The following is a 17897-nucleotide window of genomic DNA, read 5'->3' as shown; positions in this document are numbered from 1 at the left end:
ACTTTTTTTTACATCTTCCTTGGCCAGGTGTGAGGTACCAGATGACTAGAGGATGCAAATGTAGTCCCCCTTTTCAAAAAGGGCAGCAGGAATTAGCTGGCAATAATGCCTATGAGCCTTACATAAGTAGGAATGTTAACAGAAAAATATCTGAGGGATAGAATTCACAATTACTTGTAAAGTCAGGGACAAATTGAAGACAGCCAGCACAGATTTGTCAAAGGTAAATCTTGTCCGACAATTCTGATTCTAAAGCTGTAACATGCTGGTGAAATGGCGGGTGGAGTTTAATCCTAATAAATGTGAGGTGATGCATTTAGGGAGAACAAATGAAATGACCATCTGCAGAATCCACAGTATCCATGAATGGTAAAGCTTTTCAACCTTTTTGCCCTGGAGGAACCCTTGAAATAATGTTCAGGTCTCAGGGAACCCTTGTGTAAAAATTATTATATCTACAGCTCACGTTACATTGGCATGATCAGTAAGTTGCAAATATAATAATCTAAAAATAATTGTCAAAGCTCCTTTGAGTAGAGAATGAATTTTTAGTCAACCTTTCTTGAAAAAAAACAGGTAGCTAAACTTAGCTTTCTTTTCTTGAAATTCTTCAGTCTTCCCCTTTCACAAATTTTAAAAACTCATAAGGCAAACATAATAAATTTCTGTTAAATAACTGGCTTAAGCCAAAATGGAATTTAATCTTCTAAAAGGTAGGCTCCATGGATTTATGTTAAATAAAAGTTGTATATTTATTTTAATTAATGCTATTTACAAGATGAAAATTTATTGACAATGTTGAATAGTAAAGTTACTAAAAACCATAAGCCAAAGCAACGTGAAAAAATATAGCTTGATACATAATTTTATACAAGACTTTGAAAAAATATTTTCTTACTAAGTGACATGATCAGGCTCAAATATAGGCCTAGCATGTAATACTTCTGCTTGTTTTTTCCTACACAAATACTCAATTCTGGGTCAAACTTGAGATAAGCACACACGGATTTCATCTTCAACTGAAATGAGATGATTTCTAACCTTGTTCTTGTTGCTTGTTGCCTGTTAAACAAGAAAAAAAAACTTGTTCACACATGAAAACTGCAGCAAAATGTTCATTGCTCTCCTAGGAATGGCAGGATACTCTTCTTTCACAGAAATCCAGAACTTGCCCGGGGCAGGTGAGTAAATCTCATCTTGAGTGCTCGATCAGACTACAGCTCACAAAGTTCTTCCTCTTCTCTTACAGTCAAGTTCTTGATTCACAGAAAGGGTCCCTTACCCAGTCAAACACTTGTGTTGAAAGGGAGGAAGATATTGTTGAATTTTGTTCTGTAGTTCTTCCAAGTGGTTTTCAATAAGACTCAAGACTTTCTGATATCTTTTTTCACTCTCAAAGCCAAGCATCAGAGGAAACATTTCAGGGCAGGCTCCGTCAGTGACCTGACTTTGTGTGTCTTTTTTATAGGGCAGGGCACCTTTACATCCCACATCTCTAAACTCATTTCATTGATTGCAACACCTGACTCCAAATAGCTTTTGTAGAAGGCATTACCCCAGAGGATCACTACTTTTTCCAACAAGTACATGTAATATTGGATAACTTTTCTCAATAAATAAATGAACAAGTATAATGTTTTTGAGTTATTTATTTAATTGGGTACTCTTGATCTAGTTTTAGGACTTAGTTGAAGATCTGATCACATTTAAGGTCATATTTCTGCAGAAACAGAGAAAATTCTACAGGGTTCACAAACTTTCTAGCACCACTGTATGAACATGTGTAATCTCAGGTTCTGGGGCCTCTTCCATGGTGGTTGTAGGAGTTGAATCTGGAACTGCAGGAAGTGTTTCTGATTAACCTGAACATCTGGATGTGTTGGCATCTCGAACTGTGCATGGCAAGCTGCACCATCTACTAATCTATCCCAGGCCACTAGATAAAGCTTCAAGCCAACACTTTTATTTTGACCACACCTAGATGACCAGCATGTACCTCCTCTGTCACTGCAGTTCTCTGCTTGGATGGTGCAACCACTCTCAATCCCCACATAATACAACTGACATCAAGGGCAAGTTCATCCTGGCACTGGAGATTCTGCTCTACATTCCAGCCATTCTGGGTTGCCATGTAGACCTAATACAATGTGGGTTTTCTTCTGGTTTCTATCTGAGTCAACTCTGCCATAATAGGGAGTCTTTCAGTCTGCATTAGGGAGAATCCGTCAAGAGGAGTGTCCTCTTTTGTAATTTTTCAAGAATTTCCTTTTCCAAGGGTAAATGGGCCAATCCATCAGTATTTCTATGATTTGTTATCCTCTTGAATTTAAACTTGTAATTGTGTCCTTCAAGAAACAAAGCCCATCTCTGCCCTTGCACTGATGCTCTTCAAAGACCCTTCTGTGGATTCAAAATCGACACAAGTGGTTGATGATCCGTAATGAGGGCAAACGCTTAATACTGGAAATGGTTGAAACGTTTTACAACACAAAACAGACTCAAGGTCTGTCAATGTGTACGTAATTGTTCTCTACAGCAGTCAGGGAACACGATGCGATAATTATGGGGCATTCTCTTCCATCACTCATAACATGTGACATGATCGAACCTATACCGTAAGATGAGGCATCATAGGCAAGCTTCACTGGACTTTTGGACAACGTGGATCAATGTGTGAGTACAGTGTCTGACTTGATTATTTTCTTTACCTTTTGGAAAGCCACTTCGCACTACTTTCTCCAATGCCATATTTTCCTGACCTGTAGTAATGAGTTCACAGGGTGGAGCACAGTAGCCAGGTTTGGCAGGAACCTATTATAGTAATTGACAAATCCTAAAAAAGGATCATAACTGTGACATATTCTTTGGCTTTGAAGAATCTACCACTGCTTGAATTTGCTCAGCACTTTTGTGTAATTCTTGCGCATCAATGGTGTGACCACAGTAAGTGATGCTGGTTTAAAGATTTTACACATCGCATTGTACTCTGTGCCCATAACCTTCTAATTTTTTTAACGGTGTCGAGATTTTGGAGATGTCCCTTGTCATCCTCACCAGTGACAATGATGTACCAAGTAACACTGAGTACCTGAGCAACCATGCAGCACCTGATACATAGCTTACCGCCACAGTGCAGGTGCAGATGTAACTTCAAAAATAAGCCTATTCTAGCAATAAAGTCCTTTGTGAGTGTTCATAGTGAGAAAGACTGTGGACTCTTCTCCCACCTCCATCTGTAAGGAGGCCTCAGCTAAATCCACTTTGCTGAAGTGTTTCCCTCCAGAGAGGTTTATAAAGATATCCCCTACCCTGGGTTGATGGTGACCTTAAAATCACCACAGATCCTGACAGGCCCAATCTTCTTGGCTACTGGGACCACTGATGTTGCCCATGGGCTCCACTCAAATTGGAAAGTAATCCTTCAGATTCCATGCAATCTAGTTCATTGGCTACTTTATCACAGATGGTATAAGGAACCAGACAGGCTTTATAAAACTTGGGTGCGGCATTTTCATTCAACAGTATTTTACCCTTGATATATTGAGTTTTCCAGCGCCATTCTTGAACACTAGCATCATCCATACCTTTCTTAATTTGCTTTCATTGACTCTGTTGCAGGGGATTTGGCATGAAACTTGTGGGTAGATCTCCAATTAAGCTGTAGTTGTATCAGCCAATCATGACCCCACAATCCTGGTGCTCCTGTTTTAACCATATACAAGCTCAATGCAGCTTGTTGGCTGTAGTATTTCACCGTTACGAACATCATTCCCAGAGGAGTTACTTTTTCTCCAGTATAAATTCTTAGGCAAATATCTGCAGGCTTCATTTCAGTATCCTTGCAGTGCTGCTCAAACTCATTTTGTGGAATGACTGAAATAGCTGAGCCAGTGTTCAACTCCATTTTAAGTAATTTGCTATTCACTTCTGGTGTAAAGAATATTGTTCGTCTCTTGGCAGTTTTCACATTGTAAATCTCAAGGCTACCCAGTACTATGTCATTGACATCATTGTCAGATTTTTCATCAAAAGCATGCAGAGTGGTGCTGCCTGAACGCCCTTTTGTTTCCTACTCTGTGGCATTTTCTACAAGTTTCACCTTTAATCCTACATTGGCCATTTGTATGTGAGCCCCTGCAGAACAGAAACAGAAACACAGTTTGTTCAACCATGCAGATTTCTGTTTAGAGGTAGCAATTTGTTCACACTCACTTTCATTCCTGGCCGCAATTCAATTACACCTCTGACTGCTGTTTCCATTGATACAGCTATTTCAACTGCTCTTTTAAATGTGAGCTGTGCTTCAGTTAGGAACCGATTTTTGAATGCCTTCTTATAAGATTCTCAAACTAAACCATCTTTCAGTGCATCATTAAGCCCATCACTAAATTGACAATGCACAGATTTTTTTCTTCAGTTCAGTCACATAAGCTGAAATGGATTCCCCTTCCTTTTGATTCTGCTTCTGAAGCCTAATGTGTTCTGCAATCAACAACAGTTCTGGTTCTAAATGTTCCTGCATTACTTTCATGATATCAGCAAAGCTCATTTGGGCTGGTTTTGTTGGAGCAGTCAAACTTCTAAGCAAACTATAAGCTTTTCCAACTATTACACACAACAAAACTGGCACATGCTTTTTATTATTGATTTAATTTTTTTCAAAATGCTGCTCAATTCATTCAGAGTACATCACTCAGTTATCTGTTTTGCAATCTATCACATCTATCTTTCCAATGTAGCCAGACATTTCTATTTTTTTTTTAAGTTATTCATATTGTTATTATCACCCACTACTCACTGTTATGGACTCATGAATTTTGTCTGTTTTCTGCCTTTCTTTAACTCAAATATCTTGTTTAATTTCAACAGATAGGTAGTCATTTCACGTTCATTTTAAAACCACCTAATCACCACTGTTAAGTTTTGTAACTCCAAAAACTAATTGAAAGAGAGAGAAAAAAAAACAGGAGCCAGGGATACAGGTTTTTCTTATTTTAACTTTAGTGAGGCACACACATGTAACATACTGGTGTAATAATGTATGCCATTTAATAGAATTATAAAAGACTTGAAAAATAATGTTGCTGAAAACTGAATCTGGAATTTGAAGTAATGAAAACAACAAAGAACTGAAGCACAGGGATTAGGATGTTCTATCAGAAACAGGATAAACTTTGAAATTATTGCTATAGGTAGGGAACAGGGAAGATTTGTTCTTTCACTCTGGTTCTATTGCACTCAGATTCTGAGTGTATGCAAGTCCCTTTAGGCAAATCAGGCCATTTTCCAATTGTATGGCATAATTCTGCGTAATTGCCAACTAGCTAAATAGCAATTAGGTTAATTAAACTGAAACAGCATGATTACAACTGAAATCCTGACTGGCTGTGCCCATTTCATGGGTGCAATCAGATGAAGTTTTATGAAAGTGCCCACACAAAATCATTTCAATCAGTGGCCATTAATTCCTATCAATAGAGCTAAGATTCCCTTGCAACAATAACAAGCAATTCTCCTTAGGTTTTGGATCTTTCCAAAATATGACTCTGAAACAATATTTTTTACTTGTTGTTAATCTTTTCTATTAGACAAATTCCCAAATGCAAAACTATGTGATAATTAAGTTGACACCTTTATAAATTAAGAAAACCAGTCCCTGTCAATAAATTGCTAGTTCCCAAAATATAGCCAAAAAAAAAATGCTACTCTCATTTTCTACTTCAGTAACAATACTAATCTAATTTTGCCTGGGCTTATTGAAAAGCTAATCATAATTAAATGTAGATTGAAAATAAATCACTGTTATGCAGGCTGCTTACTTAAGTTGAACTTAGATGCACAGGCAGCAAGTCTCACTTAAGACATCTAGGTTTTAAATCTCAGCTGCCTAACAATTTGAAACCATTGAGTTTGTCAGCAGTAGGCACTGTATGGAGCATGTTGGTTAAAACAAATGTACTGCATAAATTAAATTATTATTCCAAAACTGGAGAGCAGATCTGTACCCGCCCATCCCAAAATAAAATAATGACTTGGTTACCTCATCGATTTAAATGGTATCAAGATGTCTTCTTACCCACAAAAAGACACTGAACATTGAAGTCAAAGAATTAAATCTGGATGAAGTTATCAGCTGTACAATAACCAGGCAGGGAAAATGCTTATATTAAAAATGTCCCTGTACATCCTGTCACACCATAACCCATCTTTATTGCACTTTTTGTGTCAGCTTGGTTTAATACAGAATCCTATTCCCATATCTGTAACATCTATAATGTCTTTCTGACAGTATTATTGCATTTATGAAACTTTCCTCACTGTTCTCTCAGGATTATGTTTCTATCATTGTACAAAATAAGAGTTATTCCCAAACAACATATATTCTATATTATTAATTCCAGAAAGTTCTACTTATTGGCATATTGTCTTGAAAGCCAGAGTGCTTACTTGACAAAAATGCCACAATTTCATTTTTTAATGTTATATATAAACAAAGATTATATTCTCGCGGGTAAAGGAAATGTATAAATAACAGGTCAGCATTTCCCTTATTGGCCACAAGCACAGTCCCTCACAGAATGGCTTCAAAGCGGGTCAGTCCCTGCCCTAGACTCACTGGATGTTGACGCTCCCCAAGCCAGATAGATATTTAACATGCATTCAGATCACTTGCAACCTATTTAGAGAATATTGAAAAGATTAATGTTAAAAGATTTAAAAAATACACTATTAAAAAACCCCAAGAACATTTAAACTAACCACTCCACTGTCAAAAATCTCCATTAACTTCTCAACTACCAACTGATTTCTCCTTCTCATAGGTATTCTGTACTCATGACACATTTAACCTGATGCAGAGTCTGCCTCTGCCTTCAGTGCTGAGAACCCAAAGGAAGTTCCTGCTACCTCAGTGAAATTCATTCAAAGGTCACCAATACAGCACTGGGGCAGACAGCAAAATAGGCAGCAAATTGGAGGAGGCTACCAGGGATCTAATACCATGTCTGCCTTGCATTTCAAAACTAAAAAATGGAAGTGCGTCCTAGTATATATACTGGCATAGAGGAGAAAGTTCAACCCCAATAATGATCTCCCCTTGGTAAATTACTAGGAAAAGAATAGCAAATACATTTCAGAAAACTTCCAACTTTCTCACTAAGGAGAAAGGACATTATTTCTGTATTCCTGCAAACCACCACAATGTCTAGTCCTCTCTATATAAATGTGCTGTCTACAACCATACTGGATCTGATTCATTGTAGCTACTAAAATTACAAGGAATCAAACCCACCACTCCCAAAATTTGTGTTTGATGCCAACAGCTGTCTGTTGCATAACATTATAGATGCAATTTCAATATCCTCCTTTCTAGAAAGCTGCTCTGTCTTCTCTCCAGAAAATCAAGAGGCCAATGTGCCTCTCAGCCATCAGTCTATGAGGACAGCATGTAACGTTAAGTAAACACGCTGCAAGGTGCATTCAGCTGTAGCTTCTAACACTCTGTGTTAAAGAGTTGGGGCTGGAGCTGAATTCAGGAGGCTGAGGGGGTGATAAATAGGATATATAGAGAAGTAGTTACAGTAGTGCGGAAAACAGGAGACTGGGTGACAGTCAGAAAGAGGAAAGGGGTTAAATTGTCAGTGCAAAATACCCCATGGCCATTCCCCTCACCAATAGGTATACCACTTCGGATACTACAGGCAGTCCCCGAGTTACGAAAGTCCGACTTACAGACAACTCATACTTACGAACTGAGGAAGGAGAACGCCGTCCGCCATCTTAAGCCGGATCACGGTGCCATCCGCCATTTTAAGTCATTGCTATTGTCACTGTGTTGAGTGTTTAACTTTGTATTTGGCTTAAATTTTCTTAGTAAGAGTCACCCTGACCCCCCCCCCCCCTCTCCATTCCGGTCAGCTGGTGGTGCAGTCAGATCAGCACTGGGCTGGAGAACGAAGGTTCAGTGACTCCCGTACCATCCATGCCAAGTTGATGTCGAGCTCACAACTCCACCTCGTAAAAAAAACACTGCCACCTCCAGTTTAAATTCCCACACAGAATATTGTGGAGGATCAAATATCCAAACCCAGCACAGCCCCCACTTGCCCCATTTAACCTGTCTCAGTGCAGTGCAGTTTAGCACCCAGGGAAATTAGTACTGTGGTCCTTAGGACCCAGCGGACCTTGGGAGGCGGCGCAGGTCGGGACCCACCGCCCATAGTGTTTCTGTTCCATTGACGGGAAGCAATCGCAATTGAAAATAAAGTGGAAATAATAAAACGTTTGGAAAGAGGTGAAACTCCATCGGTCATTGGAAAAGTGTTAGGTTACAGTCGGTCAACGATCGGAACAATTTTAAAGGATAATGGATAAAGTGAGAATAATGGAGCATGTGAAACGCCCTACCCCGATGAAAGCTACAATTACTATTAAGCAACGCAGTGGTTTAATTATTGGAATACATATGTTTCTTAAGTGTTTTATATGCATAGAAAGGTAAAATGTATACTATATACTAAGACAAACGTTTGACTAACTGATGCTAAATAATACTGGATGTACTTGTACTGACTTACGTACAAATCCGACTTAAAGACGGACTCGGAAACGGAACTCATATGTAACCCGGGGACTGCCTGTATTGTGCAGGATAACCAAGCATAGTAAAAACGAAGTGGACAGGTGTCTGGCACTGAGTCTGACTCTGTGACTCAAAAGGAAAGGGGATAGAAAAGGCAAGTTGTAATAGGGGAACAGAAAGGGCTTCTGGGCACGAGAACGAGATTCCCAGACATACGTTGCCTCCTGGGTGTCAGCGTCCTGGACAGCTTCAATCAAATCCTCAGCATCCTGAAGTGGGAGGGTGAAGTTGTGGTTCAGAGTAAGTATTATTGACATAGGAAGGAAGAATGGTGCTAAAGTTATAGGACAGGACCTCCAGGGTTGTGATCTCAGGATTACCACCCATGCCACATGCTAGTGAGGCCAGAAATAAGAAGATCATAAAGTTAAACACACGGCTAAGGAGTTGGTGAAGAGGAGACGGCTTTGACATTTTGAAGCATTTGGCTCTCGGCTAGGGAATGCAGGACATGTACAGAAAAGACAGTTTGCACCTGAACTGGAGGAGTACTAATATCTTAGTTGGAAAGTTTGCTAGTGCTGCGCCGGGGTGGGGTTTAAACTAGAGTTGCAGGGGATAGGAACAGATAGCGGAGAGGTCGTGGAGATAGATTTGTTAAGACCTCGGACAAAGTTAAGAACCAAAAGGTCGAGAATGATGCAACTAATGCTCTGAGCTGCATATATTTCAATGCAGGACATATTGTAGGAAAGGCAGATGAGCTCAGGGCATAGATCAACACATGGAATTATGTTACAATAATGTAGCCAATAGTGAGACTTGGTTGCAAGAGGGGCAGGACTGGCAGCTCAATATTCTGGGGTTCTGTTATTTTAGACGCAACAGAGCAGAAGGAATTAAAGAAGGTATGGTGGTGTTTTACCAGTCAAGAAAATAACATGGCAGTTCTCAGTCAAGACAGACTGGAGAACTCGTCTAGTGAAGCTTTATGGGTGGAACTGAGGAATAAGAAAGGTATGATCATGTTAATGGGGCTATATTATAGATCACTCAACAGTCCACGTGATTTAGAGGAACAGGTTTGCAGAGAGATTACAGACTGGTGCAAGAAACATAAGGTTGTTATAGTAGGTGATTTTAACTTTCCACATATTGACTAGGACTCCCGTACCGTAAAAAGACTAAATGAGATAGTTTATTAAATGTGTTCAGGAATATGTCCTTAATCAGTCCATAGAAGTCCAATGACAGTGCATGTGAAAGAAGTTTGTGCAGGGCAATGCTTGCATCTAATGATCATTATGCTCTTGGTTTCAAAGTAAATATGGAAAAGAATAGGTCTGGTCCACAGGTTGTGATTCTAAATAGGAGAAAGGCCAATTCTGATGGTATCAGAAATGATCTGGCAAGTGTGGATTGGAACAGGCTGTTTTTTGGCAAAGGTGTACTTGCTAAATGCGAGGCCTTCAAAAGTGAAACATGTATATGGCTATCAGAATAAAAGGTAAAGGAAACAGGTTTGTGGAACTTTGGTTTTCAAGAGATATTGAGGCCTTGGTTAAGAAAAAAAAGGACGTATAGGCAAGTAGGAACAAATGAGGTACTTGGGAGTACAAGAAATGCTGAGAACACGTGAGGAAATCAAGATGGCTAAAAGAAGGCATGACATTGCCCTAGGAGACAAGGTGAAGGAGAACCCTAAGAGGTCCTACAGATATGTTAATTGCAAAAGGATTGCAAAGGACAAAATTGGTCCTCTAGAAGATGAGAATGGTAATCTATGTGTGGAGCCAAAAGAGATGGGTGAGCTCTTAAATTTTTGCATCTGTATTTACTCAGAAGACAGACACAGGGCCTAGAGAATTGAAGCAAAGCAGCAGCGAGATCATGAGCTTTACACATATTACAGAGGAGGAGGTGTTTGCTGTCTTGAGGCAAATTAGGGTGGATAAATCCCCAGGCCTGACAAAGTGTTCCCTCTGACCCTGTGGGAGGCAAGTGCAGAAATTGCCAGGGCCCTAGCAGAGTTATTTAAATCATCCTTAGCGACAGGTGAGGTATCAGTGATTAGGAGGGTGGCTAATGTTGTTCCACTGTTTATGAAAGGATGTGAAAACAAACCAGGGAATTATAGGCCATTGAGCCTGACATTAGAAGTGGGAAAGGTTTTGGTAGGTATTTTAAGTACATATGAGTACTTGGAGAGACAGGGACTGATTAGGGATAACCAGCTTGGGCTTATGTATTGTAGGTCATGTCTAACCGATCTTATAGATTTTTGAGGAAGTTACCATAAAAGTTGATGAAGACGAAGCAGTCTACAGACTTTAGAATGGCACTTGACAAGATACCACATGGGAGGTTGGTCAAGAAGGTTCAGTCGATTGCCATTCAAGATGAGGTAGTAAACTGGATTAGACACTGACTTCACTGGTGAAGCCAGAGACTGGTAGCAGAGGGTTGCTTCTCTGACTGGAGGCCTGAGACTAGTGGTGTGCCACAGGAATGGTGCTGGGTCTATTTGTTGTTTGTCATCTATATAAATGATCTGGGTGATAATATGGTAAACTGAATCAGCAAATTTGTGCATAACACCAAGACTGGCAGTGTAGTGGATAGCGAAGAACTTGTATCAGAGGTTATAGCAGTATTCGGACCAGCTGGAAAAAAGGGCTGAAAAATGGCAGATGGAATTTAATGCGGACAAGTGTGAGGTGTTGCACTTCAGTAGGACCAGCCAGGGTAAGTCTTAAACAGTGAACGGAAGGGCACTGATGAATGTGGTAGAACAAAGTGATCTGGGAATACAGGTCCATAATTTGTTGAAAGTAGCATCACAGATAGATAAGGGCATGAAGAAAGCTTTTGTAATATTGGCCTTCATAAGTCAAAGTATTGAGTACAGGAGATGGAATGTTACGTTGAAGTTGCATAGGACACTGATGAGGCCTAACTTGGAATATTGTGTGCAGTTTTGGTCACCTACCTGAAGTGATTAATGAAGGAAAGAAGTAATTAATGTTTAAAGAGTAAAAGAGAAAATTTATAAGGCTGTTCTCAGAATTGGTGGACCTATATTATAAGGAAAGATTGAATATGTAGGACCTTATTCCTTGGAACACTGAAGATTGAGGGGAGATTTGATAGAGATATAGAAAATTATGAGGGGGTACAGATAATTGCAATGCATGGTTTTTCCACTGAATTTGGGTAGACTACAACTAGCGGTCATGGGTTAAGGGTGAAAGGTGAAAATTTTAAGCAGAACATGAGGGAAAACTTCTCCACTTGGGGGTCATCAGAGTGTGGAACAAGCTGCCAGCACAAGTGGTGCATGCAACCTCGATTTCAACATCTGAGAGAAGTTTGGATAGGTGCATGGACAGTAGGGGTATAGATGGCTGTGATCTGTGTGCAGGTCAATGGGACAAGGCAGTTTAAATGGCCCGGCATGGTCTAAAAGGGCTGAAAGGCCTGTTTCTGTGCTGTACTTTTCTATGACTCCAATCTTACAGACTTTTATCTTTTTGAATCTTTTATTTCATTCTCTATGAAGCTTCCAACTCATTCCCTTTTATGCCAGGAAAGTGGAAATTCCTGAAGTAGAGTCTCTGACAGGGCCAAGAGATAAGCTAACCTCTAATCTCTGTTTTCAGTTACCCCACAGACTCCCAGATAGAATTACAATGGAAAATAGCAAATTCGACAGATGCATTTGGACTCAGAATGTGACAACAAATCAAAGTTACCTTGAGATATGAACGTAATGAAAGCCAGATTTTTATATTTTGCACCTTCTTGAGACGAAAATGTGGAACTTCAGATTTTCTGGCCCGTCTTGCTGAGGTTAAATGGCCAAAGAGTTTGGCAAATAGCAATCTCTATGAAACAAAAGGCAAGCTGTTTAACTGTTCCTTGAAGGATAAGTTTCACAACAGAGGTGGAAGGAATTGAAAAGTATAAGCAATTTTCTATCCTTCCAGATAGGTATCTAGAAAAATGCGAAAGAACACAATCAACACCAAAACAGAATTGTCCAGGATTTCTTAAGCAAACATGTTAAAATAGAATATCCTTTGAATCTTATTAGCATATGTTAAGTATGCAAATAGCAAAAATCAATTCAAATTAGCATAAACAAAAAAGGTAGCTATCTCTTTAGACCTCTCTTTTAAAAATCTTAAAACAATACTCAAGCTATCAAGAGAAGAATACTGGTTTACAACAATACAGTGGATTTCGGTTAACTGGGACACATCAGGACCCGAATATTTTGGACCAATTATGCGGCTGCCCGAATGAGCAGAGCTTTCATGGAAACAGTTAAAAAAGTATTTAAAAAAAAGACAAACTACTGTTTTAACTGAGTAACAGATTATGTACCTAAACAAAATACAGAACAAACTAGAGCCCTATCAATGCCATTACAGTACTATAGAACTGTGTATTAGTTCCTAAGGAGTTATTAATGAAGGAATTCATTCAGAGTACGCTACAGTGTTCTTTTAATTAACTGTGAGTGAATATAATCAGAGCAGGCACCTAGTGCAGATAATGGATTGACTTCATGGCTTTCTGCATGAAGTAGTGTTGTAACCCAACAATAAATTTCCCAACATCCTGCGTAATCACTAGCTCAATTTTGGATGTGTCATGTTCATCACTTTACTCATCTTCATATTTCTCACCTTAGTGTTTTGATACAACACTATTGACAGTTGCATTCTCAAATCTTCATTTTTATTGTAACATACAAGATGATTGTCAATATATTCAAATTTTTGTTGTTCATAATTTGTTGAAGTAGTGTGATTAGTTCATTTTCACTCCTGGCATTTCTGGTATTTCCAAGCCTGAAAGCTCAATGCTGTTTACTCAAAACTGTTATGCAAGTCTCCTGTCCCAATTAAGGGGCAGAGTGTCCCAAATAAACAAAGGGAATCCCGGTTATTTTATCGATCAGTTATGCTGTTTATAGTTGTCTCAAATAAGCGGTTGCCCCAATTATCAAATGGCCCATTTAACTGGAATCCACTGTTTATTTACCGTAGAATCCGGACTACAGAGCGCACCTGATTAAAAGCCGCACGCTCTAATTTTAGAAAGAAAATCAATTTTGTACTTGTACAGGCCGCACCGGATTTTAAGCCGCAGGTGTCCCACGTTGTAATATGAGATATTTACACAGAAAGATATTACACGTGAGGATTTTTTAACTTTTAATTAAATCCGTATGGTAACATAAACAAATACATATTGCAAATGCTTTTTTTCGAACAGTGCCTGTAACACAGCTACTTTTAAATATACATACGTATCGGTAACACAAATTAAGTTGCGTATACTTTTTTACTGAACAGTGCACGAACAACATTCCAATATCTCCTAACGACTGGTAAAAAAAATATATATACTGCAGCCTACCAGGAAAAGTTATTGATCGCCTTCTTCATCTTCCTCCTGCGCACTAAAACCATCAAAGTTCTCTTCTTCAGTGTCCGAATTGAACAACCTCAGGATCTCGTCACTCACTTCAGTCTCTTCGTTGTCGCTCTCACTTGAGCGCACGCGGTCCTCTTCATCACGCAGCAGTCCAGCCTTTCGAAACCCGTTGGTGATGGTGGATGTTGTGACACGGCTCCACGCATTTAGGATCCACTGGCAGACTTGAGTTAAAGATGCTCTTCGCATGCGTCCTGTTTTGGTAAAGGATTTCTCGCCGCTCGTCATCCAAGCCTCCCACTCAACGCACAGCGCCACTTTAAATGCCCGGTTCACGCTGATGTCCAGTGGCTGCAAATACTTCGTGGTGCCCCCAGGAATCACAGCTGGAATTGAGTTTGTACTCAACTTGTAAGTTCACTGAACTTTCATTGTCAGCCGCTTAAAAATCACCATCGGTGGAAGCTTTAGTCCGGATGCTGTGCAGCTCAGAACACAAGTAAAATGCGTTCTCTCATGGCCACTTGTTTTCAGTGTGATGAACGAGTCACCTTTTTTATTAACAATCCGAGTGAGAGGCAGGTCAAACGTCAAAGGTACTTCATCCATATTTATGATATCATCTGGCCCGATGGAATTCTCCGCTATCTTTGTTTGAATGAAGGAGCTGCTGACACAGAGTCGTGCGTACCCTGACGGACAGACCTTTTCGTCTCATAAATCTAAAACACCACGATGGCCCACCTCTAAAATCTTCGATTTTCATTTTGGTGGCGATTGCTTTAGCCTTCAGTCTGATCTGCACGGTGGAAACACCGCGGCCACCTGCTCTCTGTGTGTTAACCCAGTCTTCAAGAAAGTTTTCAAGTTCGGGCCATCTGCTATGATTATCTCTGAAAGCTTTTGTCGTCTTTTTGCATTGACTCAGTTCTTCACGCTAGCGTCTCCACCGTCTCAACATCGATTCATTTATGCCAAGATTACGTGCAGCAGCTCGATTTCCTTCTTCAACCGCCAGATTGATCGCCTTTAACTTAAAAGCTGCATCATATGCTTTTCTTCGAGTGTTTTCCATGTTGATGAGGGCGAGTACAAATGACTGATTTACAATAATTTAATTGTGAAAGTGCGCTTAATTTATCGTACAATTTCATTGGACCTCTGTGAACTACTCATCAATTTTATTGGTCTACTGTTACGAGGCAAAATGTTTTTGGCGGCATGAAAAAAAAACATGCATTAGCTGCACCGTAGTATAGGCCGCAGTGTTGCCACAGTGTTCAAAGCGTGGGAAAAAAGTAGCGGCTTATAGTCCGGAATTTACGGTAATTCTACACATTCACTTTTAGGATGAGATCCACAGCCATTTTTATATGTTCTCACAGCATAAAAAAAGATGCACAAGGCACACGCATATTACAAAGGTTAAGGTTACTATAACAATTTGATTCACATTTGAACCAAATGCAATAAAGAGTTCAAAAGCAAACAGTGAAACTACAGTAATTGTGCGATTATCTTTCTATAGAAAGTATTTGAACAAAAGTGGAAGTTATTTCTTTATATAGATACCCATGGAACTTAGATTTTGTAGAAAGCTCACTTAACAAGGACTAGAACCCAGAACCTCTGCATCACAGCAGATAATACACAGGAATTGGATTGGTGAGGACATGGATGTGGTGAGGACGTACAAGTACCTGGGGGTGCGCCTGGATGACAGACTTGAGTGGAGCACCAACACTGTGTACACAGGCTGTGCCCAAGGAGGGCCAAAGTCTACTTCATGAGGAGACCGAGGTCCTTTGGAGTAACGCAGGCCTCTCCTTCACATATTCTACCAGTCTGTTGTAGCCAGTACAATCTCCTACGTAGTGGCGTGCTGGGGCAATGGCACTAATATGCGTGATGCCACAGATTAGAAAGGCTGGTTCTGTTATAAGAGTCAAGCTGAACACACTGGATCCTGTGGTAGAACAAGGGATTCTGCGGAAAGCCCTGGCAAATCTGAACAATGTTTCTCACCGTCTGTATGCCACCTTGGCTGAACAGAGGAGCACTTTATAGACACAGACAACTGCACTGCTCCAAAGAGCACTATATGAGGTCATTCTTACCCTCGGCCATTCAGCTCTATAATGAGTCAACCTACAGCTAGGGAAGTGATGGTCCCCTCCTGTTAAGACTGTTTAAGGTAACTTATTTTTTATTCTTTCTTCCTCCTCTTCTAATATTTGTATATTTGTATAGCTGTGCACTTGTAATGCTACTGAGACACTGTAATTTCCTTTGGGATCAATAAAGTATCGATCTATCCATAACAGCTGTCACTTCTCTCTGGGCTCAGATTCACTTTCTTTCCCCCCATTTCTCATCAAGCACAGCAAAATACGATCAGAATAACTTAATCAAAACTGATGCTCTAATATATTTGAGCAACTGGGAAATACAAGCTAATTCAAGCAAGAATCATAATGATAAGAAAAGAAGTTGAAATTACTCTGCTTACCTGTTTATATGTTCTCTCAGCTACACACAACATAAAGAAAAAGATCCACATGAGGCACACACGCACCACAAAGCTTAAGGCGACCATGATAACAGTTTGATTTACATTTGAACCAAACGCAATAAAAAAGAGTTCAGCAGCAGAGAGTGATGCTAGTTGCTCGATATCCTTCTGCTGAAAGAGTCTGAACAAAACTGGAGTGATGGCAAGAACCAGAGAAACAACGTTTCCAAAGAGCTGGTAACCAATTCCTTGCTTATAGCTGTTAACCTGCAAATGTTTAAACAATATTGTTATAAATAAACAAACTATGGAATCATTCACTGCGAATCATACAAAATCAGGATGATAAAAAAGATTTTAAGCTCACTTGAGCATCAGTACCAATTACACAATAAAATTCCTACACCTGATAAATGTTAGCCAAAGCCATGCATTCTTCTCATTTTCTGTTATTTCAATTTTCTAGCAAGGACAATCAAAGCTATTTATTACATAAATTATATTTCATTTATAATTATTACATAATACTGGCAATACAGTTCAAAGGATTTTTTCTCCTGCTTAAAGTCACGTACTCACTCTTTTCATGATCATGCCACTGATTTCCATCACAGACATATCCGCTTTCTTGCATTCGTTGCATTCCCAGACAATTGCACTTACTCTTTCCAAGCTTATACTGGAACTATGAAGCCATGGCAAATGATTCTGGATAAAGGATAGATACTAGTAAAGCAACATACATTTTCAAAACATTAAGTTGTTTTTGATTAAACATCACTTATTCCCTTCCAACACCTTGGACCTCAAACACCCTTAGCCATATGTCAAGTTTCGGAGGACTGGGGGATAGATAATGTTCCATTGTTCAAGAAAGGCTCTAAAAATAAGCCAGGGAATTATAGGCCTGTGAACCCAACGTCTGTTGTGCATAAATTATTAGAACGTATTCTAAAAGACAGGGCCTGATTAGGGATAGTCAACATGCCTTTGCTTGTAGCTGGTTGTGTCTAACCAATTTTATAAAGTTTCTTTGAGAAAGTTGATGAAGGAAACCAGAGCAGGACTTACACAGGGAATGGTAGGACACTGAGCTATGCAGTACAACAAAGGGACCTAAAAATACAGATCTGTAATTCCTTCAAAGTGGCATTACAGGTAGAAAAGGTTGTAAAGAGAGCTTTTGGCATATTGGCCTTCATAAATCAGGGCATTGAGTACAAGAGTTGGTATGTTGAAGTTGTACAAGATGTTGGTGAGGCAGCATTTAGAGTATTGTGTGCAGTAAGGCAGGCATGGAGCATAGCAATTAGCATAAATACTAGTATAGTGACAGCATCCCTGGTTCAATCCCCGCCA

General features: G+C 39.6%; 1 protein-coding gene across 4 annotated transcripts in view; it reads right to left on the bottom strand.

Moving 5' to 3' along the window:
* Positions 1-17897, bottom strand: part of LOC132403684 (protein PHTF2-like) — a 91442-nt gene that overhangs the window by 11985 nt on the left and 61560 nt on the right. For all 4 annotated transcript variants that reach the window (XM_059987245.1, XM_059987247.1, XM_059987246.1 and 1 more), the window contains 3 exons: positions 17118-17246; positions 16536-16805; positions 12334-12465 (listed from right to left, as the gene is read on the bottom strand). In XM_059987245.1, the coding sequence (XP_059843228.1) occupies positions 12334-12465; positions 16536-16805; positions 17118-17246 (531 nt within the window). The remainder of the gene's footprint in view (positions 1-12333; positions 12466-16535; positions 16806-17117; positions 17247-17897) is intronic.

Source organism: Hypanus sabinus, chromosome 13 (genome assembly GCF_030144855.1).
Source record: "Hypanus sabinus isolate sHypSab1 chromosome 13, sHypSab1.hap1, whole genome shotgun sequence".
In the NCBI taxonomy this organism is placed as follows: domain Eukaryota; kingdom Metazoa; phylum Chordata; class Chondrichthyes; order Myliobatiformes; family Dasyatidae; genus Hypanus; species Hypanus sabinus.
Note: the sequence above shows the minus strand (reverse complement) of the source record. Positions and strands in the feature narration are given on the sequence as shown.